Source organism: Ipomoea triloba, chromosome 1 (genome assembly GCF_003576645.1).
Source record: "Ipomoea triloba cultivar NCNSP0323 chromosome 1, ASM357664v1".
In the NCBI taxonomy this organism is placed as follows: Eukaryota; Viridiplantae; Streptophyta; class Magnoliopsida; order Solanales; family Convolvulaceae; genus Ipomoea; species Ipomoea triloba.
Window position 1 is genome coordinate 36576969 of NC_044916.1, and position 13100 is coordinate 36590068.

At 31.9% G+C, this 13100-nt stretch overlaps 1 protein-coding gene across 1 annotated transcript; it reads right to left on the minus strand.

Annotated features, from left to right (window-relative positions):
• Positions 1-862: 862 nt before the first annotated feature.
• LOC116022177 lies at positions 863-4493 on the minus strand. Its single transcript, XM_031262778.1, has 8 exons — positions 4093-4493; positions 3624-3732; positions 3429-3518; positions 2667-3338; positions 1994-2354; positions 1687-1768; positions 1239-1493; positions 863-1142 (listed from the first exon to the last, which is right to left on the minus strand). Exons 1-7 carry the CDS (start codon positions 4267-4269, stop codon positions 1287-1289), a joined length of 1698 nt encoding a protein of 565 aa, XP_031118638.1. The 5' UTR covers positions 4270-4493; the 3' UTR covers positions 863-1142; positions 1239-1286.
• Between the last annotated feature and the right edge of the window lie 8607 nt (positions 4494-13100).

Sequence of the window (13100 nt, forward strand, 5' to 3'; positions counted from 1 at the left end):
TTTTTTTTTTTTTTTTTTTTTTTTTGGGGGGGTGAAAATTTGTGCAATCATTTTGAGTTGTGCTTCCAAGATTTGTTTAATGTTTTTTTTTGGGGGGGCACTTTTATGGTTAATAATTGTGTGGAGAAGGTTGTGGTTATAATTATGACCTGTGATCTAGGATAAATTGATTTCAAGATTGCTTCTGGAATCAATCTTGATTTCAATGGGGATCTTGGCAAGATCTGGGCAATGTCGTAATCAATGCAGCTCTTCAAAGCAAATTGATTAGGTTGCTTTGACTTCTTCATGTGTGTGGGTAATCAATCTTTGGAATATATTGTTGTTAATTATGGAAGAAAGAGATTTGGTCCATTTGGAGATCAATCAGGCATGAGAGACACTATGGGAAAAGGCATTCTTCCATGGCCTTCCAAGAATGACATGTTAAGTTATCATTTAATGGAGGAACAGAAGAAAACTACATCAATCGTGGCAAGATCAATGTTGTTCTTATCGTAAAGAAGGTAATAATTTATTAGGAAAAGATCATTCACACAAGACTAAAAATAGTTGTCATCCAATCAAGACATCTATTAGCTTAAAAGAGCCCATAAAATTGAACGACAATGATATAGATGTGGCATGACTTATTGAAATGTCTCTCTCTCTCTATATATATATACACATATATATACACAGAAAGAGAATGAGATCCAGCCCAAACTATTCCAGTTTGCCACAGATTCTTGGGCTGGGGTTTACTGTGTTTACTTTCTTTCTCTACATTTTGTATAGCTATTTTTTGTTCATATTTTGATTAGCTTGGACTTGCATTATAACAGCTGAGAGAGTCTACTTAGCATCATTGAGACATTTAAGCTACAAAATTTTGATGTAGAAGCATCATGTTTATGAAACAACATACACATTTTAATTTCGACAAACTAAAGTCAAGGAGCAATAGACATGATACAACATTATTCATCAATTCAATTACATACAGATTCAATTTTTGACAGCTTGCAGAATGTTACAAAATACCATGTACCTTCGAATATAGCGACGGATGAAGCAGATACGAAACTGTATAACGCTTCAAGTGTCGAAGTGGATCCCAGCCGTATGTACACTGTCCATGAATCTTGGTATAAACCATTAACCTGTGAGTATACGAGCCAGGAACACAAATGAATAGAGCACTCGGTCTCAGCTTGGAAGAAAGTTGAACCATCAAAACACTGGCTTAAAGACGTTACCTGACAACTGAACCTCCACGTGACAGAATGAAGGGTACCTTCATGTGACTAAAATGCAGGGCATGTAAAACAGCCACTCAAGGAGCCCATTCTGCGTGTTGGGCGGAAGGATAAGGCTTTGCGGGAGGCTCTTGTAACTTCATGACCCTGGGTAGTTACCATTGAGCTTCTCATCTCTTCCGCTTTTTTCTGGGAAGTTCTTAATTTGTTCATAATCTTAGCCATGGACGATGATCTCTTTTTCTCGAGTTTCATCTGACATTTGTAAAGTTGTTTAGCATTAATTGTATATACAATTGCATTTCAATATTGTATTGTATATGCTAGCATTTCCTTAGACTCAACTAATATATATCCATGAGTAGGGTGAATGGGAAATTAGCGATATAACACACTTTTCGAAAATTAGAAAAGTTTAATATCATAGTGAAGTGATCAAGTAGACAACCTCAAGTTTTCGGATTGCTGCCTCAGCTTTTGCCTTTTGCAAGTTCTCCCAAGCACTTATTCTGGCTTCTTCCCTCTTGATCCTGAAATACATACTATGTCAAGGGAGCAAAAAATGGATGCATAAAATAGGTTCTGAAAAATATATGCCTTAGCAGATGTTCTTTATTGTCTATCTTCGTGTTGGTGATTGTCCCGAATTTCAACCCATCTTAACTGACCAGCTTATTTTTATAACATTACAAAATTTTAATAATGGGCAGAGTACAAAGTTAAAAATCACTAAGACATTACCATTCTACACTTACTTGGAAACGGATTTTGTTTCTGAAATTTCCCGGCCAGCAGAATGCATCTCCGTGGCTTTTGTTTTCCAGTTATCATTATTTTCCAGGCTCCTCCCAGGGATTCGAGCCCTATGTTTCTTTGACCACCTTGTCATGGTGACACGTTCATCAACCGGCACATCCTTGACTTCTGCTCTAGAGGGATGGAAACTCTGCACTTCCACAAATGGTACAATAGAGGGCGTTGAAGAAGAGAATGATGACCGTCTCCTTGGAGATGAGTGAGGACTAGCCTCAGGGCTCATTTGAGTTGCCATATCCCGCCTTGAAACAACACGAGAAACATTGGCAGCTGAATCTTTGTCACTTCTGCTCTCATCATCTATACAACCAAATACCAATTATAATGTTACCAAAATCTTATCATAAGTCAGAAGCAAATGATAGAATCCACATTCACAACTCTTAAGAGTCTAAAGGCCAAACACAGAAGTGGATACAAGTACTATATCCCCTATAAAGAGAGTGAAAAATAAAACATTGCTAAATTTGTCCTTAATGGTATGTACTCAATGGAACAAGATGTTGATCTTGCTACTTTAACATATTGAGCAAGAGGCTTTAATTATTTACTGTGTATAAAATGGTGATTCAAATTATTTTTCCTTATCTTACCAACTATCTAAACTTCTACCTTGGGGAGCAGTCATTGTGGATAAGCTCAGAAGTTCAGAACATCCATGGATGCTAATAGACCTTGCCATGCATGGCTCTGAGCATGCAACATAGTTTCCATTGGCATCATGGCCTCCATCATGAATTGATAAGCCATCTGTTTTCATCACCCTGGTAGAAAAAGGAGAATTTGCTATACTTTTTCCTCTAGAAACAGGCACTGCTGGAGAATATAACGAGTAGTATGCAGCCCCAGGGGGGCCAAGTGGCCCGCTCTTGGATTTGCGCTGCTTCTGTGGCTGCTGCAATGAAGTCCTCGTTGCACCATCTCCTGATACCGGACTAAAGATCCATCTCTCTGCATCTTCCCATTTTGAAGGTAAGTTCCTTCCATTATTAAAAGGCAGCAACAAAGTATTGCATTTACTCCTATTTCCACTTGTATGTGACGACACACGCTCTGAAGTCCAGCCTTTCTGAATCCCTGCACTGGAATGACGGTAATTTGGAGTTCCAGGGCTCGGAAATGCACCAGAATGGCCAGTGATAGATTCTTTCTTCATGACGCCAAATCGCGGTGAAGATGAAATTGTGGCATTGATCACAGAGTTTTTCAGATCTAATGAAGCCAGGCTTTGCCTATCTGATTTGTTCAATACAGCTTCAGATCTATACCTGCTTTCTTGGCATTCTATTCAGTTAAAAAGTAGAGAAAAAGTCAACTAAAGATCCCAAATATGTATATTGAATTGTTCTATTCCTTTTATACAAGTGGGAGAACCTTTAAGAGCTTGAGAGAAGGAGCTTCTTGAAGAACCAAAAGCTAGATATTCATCCTCTGTATCAGCTTCCTTGCTGTCTCCTTTTTGAACTGAAACACAACAGGGGTTGTGAATAAAACAACTTTTGAGTACACATATCTTTGTTACTTACTTATTTCTTTCATCAAAGCTTAAGAATCAGAAGGAAAGACTACCTTTCACTTTTCCTTTTTTGCCAAAGTGATGATTCTTGGATACAACTGGTTTGTTTGGATCTGGAACTGGATCACATGAAGCCTCACGGATTTCATGTGCTGTCAAATGCTGATTCAAATCAAATTTTCAAACCGAATTAGATTCCAGTCACGGTGAAGATTTTAAGCACCGCACATATCCTTTTACTATCAGAAAAAAACAACAAAAACGAAAACCAGTTTAGTCTTTAGTTCCTTACTATGAATGCAGTCTTCATAAACACATATATTTTCTCTTTGGTACATAGACATTTTGGCCTTTACTCGTTCAATCATTTTCTCTCATTACGCAAAAGCATAAAAACGCATACATTATCGCATAAAATTTCAACCGCATTGTGGAGAGAGGTTGCAGAAACGTAGACGAAAGACGAACATATTATATATAACATAATACGGAGTGATAATTAAGACGATGAAATGAGATTACCGATTGAGGAGGATTGTGGAAGCAGGAGTCGTCGGAGGCGAAGGAGCAGCGTTCCGCGCTGCCGGAAGCGGAGGAGAAGAGACTGAAGCTGGAGTCGGCTGTGAAGATAACAGAATCCGGACTGAGGTCCCGCGGTCTGAAGCCGGACCGGTGATCCTGAAACCCTAGCTCCGGCATTGCTAATTTGCCTTCAATTCCAGCTCAAAGAGGGAGAGTAATGATGCGTTTACTGCGAGTTCTTCCTTTATCAACTTCCTGCAGGGCGTTATTGTACATTTGTACGTACTACGGAGAAAAAGTAGAGGCACTTTGGCAGAAACGTCAGGTCTTTGGGGACAACTATGGCCTATGGGGGAGCGTGGCCATTGTTAAATCATATGATGTTCTGTCCGACTGTCCTTCGTCACTATCTAGGATTCGCTTCCATTTGACTAGTATTACCTGTAATCCTCATTTCTCCGACCATTTTTTTTTTACTATACGTTTTTTTTTTTTTTTTTTTGACTAGGAACTAGTGGCCCAGTTCAGAGTGTATACTAGATAAATTTAATTCATGTGTAATAATTTATAAATAAAATTTGATAAAATTATCTTTACTACATCCTTACTAGTATTTTCGTCCGTGCGTTGCACGGAATAGATTTGTTATAATATTTTAAGAATATTTGGATCGATATACAATTATATAAATTATAACATCGAATATTGTATAGCGCAATTGATGAAATTGGTTGGATCAATTATGTTGTCTGGTGTTTTCCTTGCTTGAATTAGAGCAAATAATTGTTCAATTACCGGTGTGATGCACAAATAAATTTTTTATTATATATTTAGATAATAAAAATAAAGAAAATTATTTAAAAAATTCTAATATTGAACGTGTACATTTATTTGATTATAAGATTAGTGCAAAAGTATAACTCAATTAATTGAAATATATATGACTTGTTTGTCTACAATTATCTTAAAAAGATCGATATGTAATATGACTTATGTAATTATATTATTACTAAAATAAATATGAGAAAAATGAGAAATAATTTAATTATAATTATTATAAAAATAAATTCAACGACCAGTGTTATTATCATAATAATTATTAGGCAACTATTATTAGTCAATTACACTAATATATGTGCAATTATATTTTTATACCTTAAGTATATTAATTTTCACCCTATCGCATTTAGTTTTTCTTCCTCCTTCATATTTGAATGAATTAATTGTAACTATTATAAAAAATCTAACAGTCATGTTTAATTAAATTTTTTTTTAAGTTTTTAAATAATTTTCAGTCAATTAGTAATATCCATTCCCTTTTTCAATTTGCCTAATTTTCCTTTTCCATTATGATTTTTTTAATATTTTCAATCAATTAGTAAAATCAGTTTTCTTTTTCATTTTCTCTTTAATATTGTCCGGGCGGAATTTCACAAAGGATGACTGACTCGGGAGAAAGCCACATACAATTGACCCTGACTAAAGACCGATTTTTTTAGCAATAACCAAACGTGAGTTAGTGTTTGGCCTTAGCTTTTGTTTATAGTCATGGCATATGCAAATATCAATGAGAATTGTTTATGCTGGAACTTGAAGGACAATCAGTAGTTCTGCCAAATCAACATTATAGTAAGGCAAGACAGAATCCACGTGCTCCTCCCATAGAGTAACAGTGAGCCGACTACCCCTGAGTAGTGAAAACAACAATGAGCATGATGATGCCTAAATTTATACTTAAACAAATCAAAAAGACATCCAAACAAACACATACCGAGAATCTTCAATGACAAAATCAATCAACCTTTGAGGATTTGAATTAACTTGGACAACTTTTTGCTCATTAATGAAAACAACACGGCGCTGCAAAAAACCAAACAAAAGATTTGCAATAAATGACCTTTTGTATCCTATATTGCGAAACTAAAATTTATATATTTTGTAGCAACTAAATATTTAAAGTATTAATAAGGATGCATGTATATTTAATATTATTTTGGTCTGATAAAATGTTTCTTGACAAAAGATTTAAAATTGGTATTCATGAATGTATACTATTAGAAATTTAGTATAACAAAAAGAAATAAAAACACCAAAAAAAAAAAGAAATAAAAACACATCTAGTATAGAATAAGATTTAAAGAAGAATTTACCAATTAGCAATTTAGCATATTGCTATCCACTCCTCCGGGAGCCTTCAATGTTTCTTGAACTTAACCACAAACTCTTTAGGGATTTGTAAATGGATACAAGTTCTCTGAAGAAAGAAAAAAAAATATTGTAATGCTCTCCAGGTGCAAATATTAAATATGGCTATAGTGTTCACTACAAAATGCCAACCACCGCAAAATTTACACAACCTTTTTTCCTCTAATTCATAGAACAAAATTCAGCCACGATATAGTCACAATCTGCTCTCCCTAATTTATATACACTTTTAAACTTAATAGCATTTACCTGGGAGTCATGGAGTAAGCACTCCAGTGTGTGTTGGTTGATTGTGGAATGTGGATATTCCCTTGACAAATAACAACGCATTAGCCGGAGTCTAATACAACTCCTTCTCGTCTTGGGAGATAGGTCGGAAGCAGAGACAAAAACAGACCCCATTAGTGAAAGAACAATATTGTTGAAAGATTTGCGTGACAATATCGTTTTACTATTTCGATTTGTGTAAGTAGGTTATAAAATTTCTAATTGATGAATGTATTTATAATACGAATTGACGGAGGAATTNTTTTTTTTTTTTTTTTTTTGACTAGGAACTAGTGGCCCAGTTCAGAGTGTATACTAGATAAATTTAATTCATGTGTAATAATTTATAAATAAAATTTGATAAAATTATCTTTACTACATCCTTACTAGTATTTTCGTCCGTGCGTTGCACGGAATAGATTTGTTATAATATTTTAAGAATATTTGGATCGATATACAATTATATAAATTATAACATCGAATATTGTATAGCGCAATTGATGAAATTGGTTGGATCAATTATGTTGTCTGGTGTTTTCCTTGCTTGAATTAGAGCAAATAATTGTTCAATTACCGGTGTGATGCACAAATAAATTTTTTATTATATATTTAGATAATAAAAATAAAGAAAATTATTTAAAAAATTCTAATATTGAACGTGTACATTTATTTGATTATAAGATTAGTGCAAAAGTATAACTCAATTAATTGAAATATATATGACTTGTTTGTCTACAATTATCTTAAAAAGATCGATATGTAATATGACTTATGTAATTATATTATTACTAAAATAAATATGAGAAAAATGAGAAATAATTTAATTATAATTATTATAAAAATAAATTCAACGACCAGTGTTATTATCATAATAATTATTAGGCAACTATTATTAGTCAATTACACTAATATATGTGCAATTATATTTTTATACCTTAAGTATATTAATTTTCACCCTATCGCATTTAGTTTTTCTTCCTCCTTCATATTTGAATGAATTAATTGTAACTATTATAAAAAATCTAACAGTCATGTTTAATTAATTTTTTTTTAAGTTTTTAAATAATTTTCAGTCAATTAGTAATATCCATTCCCTTTTTCAATTTGCCTAATTTTCCTTTTCCATTATGATTTTTTTAATATTTTCAATCAATTAGTAAAATCAGTTTTCTTTTTCATTTTCTCTTTAATATTGTCCGGGCGGAATTTCACAAAGGATGACTGACTCGGGAGAAAGCCACATACAATTGACCCTGACTAAAGACCGATTTTTTTAGCAATAACCAAACGTGAGTTAGTGTTTGGCCTTAGCTTTTGTTTATAGTCATGGCATATGCAAATATCAATGAGAATTGTTTATGCTGGAACTTGAAGGACAATCAGTAGTTCTGCCAAATCAACATTATAGTAAGGCAAGACAGAATCCACGTGCTCCTCCCATAGAGTAACAGTGAGCCGACTACCCCTGAGTAGTGAAAACAACAATGAGCATGATGATGCCTAAATTTATACTTAAACAAATCAAAAAGACATCCAAACAAACACATACCGAGAATCTTCAATGACAAAATCAATCAACCTTTGAGGATTTGAATTAACTTGGACAACTTTTTGCTCATTAATGAAAACAACACGGCGCTGCAAAAAACCAAACAAAAGATTTGCAATAAATGACCTTTTGTATCCTATATTGCGAAACTAAAATTTATATATTTTGTAGCAACTAAATATTTAAAGTATTAATAAGGATGCATGTATATTTAATATTATTTTGGTCTGATAAAATGTTTCTTGACAAAAGATTTAAAATTGGTATTCATGAATGTATACTATTAGAAATTTAGTATAACAAAAAGAAATAAAAACACCAAAAAAAAAAAGAAATAAAAACACATCTAGTATAGAATAAGATTTAAAGAAGAATTTACCAATTAGCAATTTAGCATATTGCTATCCACTCCTCCGGGAGCCTTCAATGTTTCTTGAACTTAACCACAAACTCTTTAGGGATTTGTAAATGGATACAAGTTCTCTGAAGAAAGAAAAAAAAATATTGTAATGCTCTCCAGGTGCAAATATTAAATATGGCTATAGTGTTCACTACAAAATGCCAACCACCGCAAAATTTACACAACCTTTTTTCCTCTAATTCATAGAACAAAATTCAGCCACGATATAGTCACAATCTGCTCTCCCTAATTTATATACACTTTTAAACTTAATAGCATTTACCTGGGAGTCATGGAGTAAGCACTCCAGTGTGTGTTGGTTGATTGTGGAATGTGGATATTCCCTTGACAAATAACAACGCATTAGCCGGAGTCTAATACAACTCCTTCTCGTCTTGGGAGATAGGTCGGAAGCAGAGACAAAAACAGACCCCATTAGTGAAAGAACAATATTGTTGAAAGATTTGCGTGACAATATCGTTTTACTATTTCGATTTGTGTAAGTAGGTTATAAAATTTCTAATTGATGAATGTATTTATAATACGAATTGACGGAGGAATTGTAGTATAGGAATTGTATTGTTGTAATATTATTCTGTAGTATTGGATTTCGGGTTTTAATAGCAGATTTATTTGATACGAATTGTATTGGAATTGTAGTATAGGAATTGTATTGTTTTAATATTATTCTGTAGTATTGGATTTCGTGTTTTAATAGCAGATTTATTTGATACGAATTATATTGGAATTGTAGTATAGGAATTGTATTGTTTTAATATTATTCTATTGTTTATACGAATTGTATTGGAATTATAGTATATAAATTGTATTGTTTTAATATTATTCTATTATTTTAATTTTTTTAATGTACAATATTTTGGGCGGGAAGGAAGATTTCGTTTTGGAGGATTTTGTTTTTATATATATAAAGATTACGCAAACCATAATATTAGGAATTCTATTTGAATTTACAATTGTATTAGGGATATGAATTGTATTACCATATTTTACAATATTACGCAAACCATAATATTATAGGTATGTTTTGGGAGGGAAGTTAAAACTGAGGATATTGTTTTTATTAATAGTATAGATTAGATAAAAACTTCGGTTATTATTTAATTCTAACATTGATGATTTCATCGTTATTACCATACATTTATATCTATCATATCTTAATTTTAAATTTTTTTTTGAGCCCACAAGGTGGTCCATGTCTTTCTCTATTTGTTTAATGGTCAGATTAGGTTCACCTGACTAATCTCCGTTCACTCCGGGAGACACTGAAGCTAGCCCAAGAAAAATTGTCACTTATGGAAATCGAACTCGGGTTATTTCACTTAACTATTATGTTGGGTTATTTTTAATTATTTATGTAGGAATATTTAAGCATCATGCGTACAAAATGCTAATAATAATAATAATAATAATAATAATAATAATAATAATAATAATAATAACATTGAATCGTGGGTGTATCATTTTATTACAGTGGCATTCCCTACTTTGTTGCCACTTTGCAATAGTTAAATTGGAAATTCAACGTTACAGTGGGAAATTGAGTTGGAAGCAGGAAATTGTACAGACCCCCCACGTGAGTTGATAGCCAAAGCCTAAAAGAGAAGTTGTTCATGCAACAACGTGGACAGCTGACCCGAAAGGAATAAGTGACTAAATCAACATTTTTCGATCAAGTTCGTAGCATAAAATTTTAATCATATAATTTATTGTTTGTATATGATTTATGAACTATTGTACATTTATTATATGTTTATACATCCACTTTAAGATAATAACTCTGTTTTTCTTAAAAAAAAAAAAAAAAAAANATTGTTTATACGAATTGTATTGGAATTGTAGTATAGGAATTGTATTGTTTTAATATTATTCTGTAGTATTGGATTTCGTGTTTTAATAGCAGATTTATTTGATACGAATTATATTGGAATTGTAGTATAGGAATTGTATTGTTTTAATATTATTCTATTGTTTATACGAATTGTATTGGAATTATAGTATATAAATTGTATTGTTTTAATATTATTCTATTATTTTAATTTTTTTAATGTACAATATTTTGGGCGGGAAGGAAGATTTCGTTTTGGAGGATTTTGTTTTTATATATATAAAGATTACGCAAACCATAATATTAGGAATTCTATTTGAATTTACAATTGTATTAGGGATATGAATTGTATTACCATATTTTACAATATTACGCAAACCATAATATTATAGGTATGTTTTGGGAGGGAAGTTAAAACTGAGGATATTGTTTTTATTAATAGTATAGATTAGATAAAAACTTCGGTTATTATTTAATTCTAACATTGATGATTTCATCGTTATTACCATACATTTATATCTATCATATCTTAATTTTAAATTTTTTTTTGAGCCCACAAGGTGGTCCATGTCTTTCTCTATTTGTTTAATGGTCAGATTAGGTTCACCTGACTAATCTCCGTTCACTCCGGGAGACACTGAAGCTAGCCCAAGAAAAATTGTCACTTATGGAAATCGAACTCGGGTTATTTCACTTAACTATTATGTTGGGTTATTTTTAATTATTTATGTAGGAATATTTAAGCATCATGCGTACAAAATGCTAATAATAATAATAATAATAATAATAATAATAATAATAATAATAATAATAACATTGAATCGTGGGTGTATCATTTTATTACAGTGGCATTCCCTACTTTGTTGCCACTTTGCAATAGTTAAATTGGAAATTCAACGTTACAGTGGGAAATTGAGTTGGAAGCAGGAAATTGTACAGACCCCCCACGTGAGTTGATAGCCAAAGCCTAAAAGAGAAGTTGTTCATGCAACAACGTGGACAGCTGACCCGAAAGGAATAAGTGACTAAATCAACATTTTTCGATCAAGTTCGTAGCATAAAATTTTAATCATATAATTTATTGTTTGTATATGATTTATGAACTATTGTACATTTATTATATGTTTATACATCCACTTTAAGATAATAACTCTGTTTTTCTTAAAAAAAAAAAAAAAAAAAGTGGACAGGTGAGGAGAAAATTAAATGGGAAATGGCAGCAAATAAGTCAAATTGGAAATTCGACTTTTTATGTCCTTTACCTGGTCCAATTCATCAACGATACAAATGGTTTTGTTTATACAAATAACCAATCAAAAAAGACACAAATAAACCCAACTTCCAAAACCAGCACCTCAACCAATTAAAAAAAAAAACCAAAAAATACATCAATCTTACACCATCTAATAATCTAATCCAACGATTACTATTTGACCTCATAGTACTATATATATATATTAGTTCTCACCTGAATAGAATCCTATATATATATATAATATATATATATATATATATATATATATATATATATATATATATACTTCTGGTGCATCGTTTGTGTGCTTAAGGTGTATGATTTGTATATTTAAGGTGCGTCGACCTAAAGATTTAGGTGCACGTGGTTTATGTTTTTAAAGTGCTTTATTTGTGTGCTTAAGATGCGTAATTTGTGTACTTAAAGTGTGTCATTGTAATGCTTAAGGTGCGTAACCGCACAACCGCACGGGAACCCTTCCATATATATATATATATATATATATATTGTAATAGCCTTTAACTTTAAAAAAAAACTTTTAAACATTAAAAGATAAGGTATAATTAATGAGAAATAACATAAAAGCTAAGAGGCATGGAGTAGATCAAGCATGCCATTTTCATTTTCATGTCATTTTTATTTTCAATTTGTTAGAACACACTTTTTGCCAACATATTACTTGTCTTTCATGATCTATTTATGATATTTTTGGGATTCATCATCAACATATGAGTATTTCACTATTTATAGATAAGTATTTCATGGTTTGCTTTCAATAAATGCATACCTATGTTTTTTTTTTAAATAGAAAAAGAATTTTTTTAATAAGCGCTTTTTAGGTGTTTGGTATTGAAAATTTATAACATTTTTGAGATATTGGAAGAAATTAAAATGATATATTTGATAACTAGGGAGTCACAGCTTCAACATCTTGAGCTTTCAATGGGCCACGATGTACTTCTAATTTCTCAAATCTCAAGCCCTCAACTCTTTCTCATTTTTAGGGACAACGGCACCGATGACACTAGACCAGTGAGAGACGAAGCGGCAACGAAACTTACGACGGCTCCCTTCTTGACAGAAGGCATTAGGCACTAGGCAAATAGGCGCTTACTTAACAAACTAGTTTATTAAATTTTTCAAAAAAAAAAATAGTTTATTAAATTATTGTTTTAATTTGTAAGTGCAAATTGTGTATGTGTAAGTGTAATTGTATATATTTAACTACCCCGTTTTATTAAAAATTTTAAATACAAGAATAAAAATGTAGAATACCAGTTGTCTTAAATATATTTAACAAGCGTTAATTATATTTTGAGAAAAGGGTCAAATACATCCTCAAACATTATACTAAAGTGCAATTAAGCCCTCAAACTTTAAAAAGGTTCAATTAAACACATCAACTTATCATTTTGGTGCATTCATATCCAATAGCAGGTCACCAACAGGTAATACCCGGTAATTCAGTTTCATAGGGATAAAATCG

Bases quoted from the DNA above. Each gene is read 5' to 3' on its own strand.
- LOC116022177 (XM_031262778.1), bottom strand. From the start codon at position 4,269: ATGCCGGAGCTAGGGTTTCAGGATCACCGGTCCGGCTTCAGACCGCGG. The intron at 3,733-4,092 runs GTAATCTCATTT...GATTTGAATCAG, and splicing joins TCCACAATCCTCCTCAATCG to CATTTGACAGCACATGAAAT. The intron at 3,519-3,623 runs GTAGTCTTTCCT...GTTGTGTTTCAG, and splicing joins CAAAAAAGGAAAAGTGAAAG to TTCAAAAAGGAGACAGCAAG.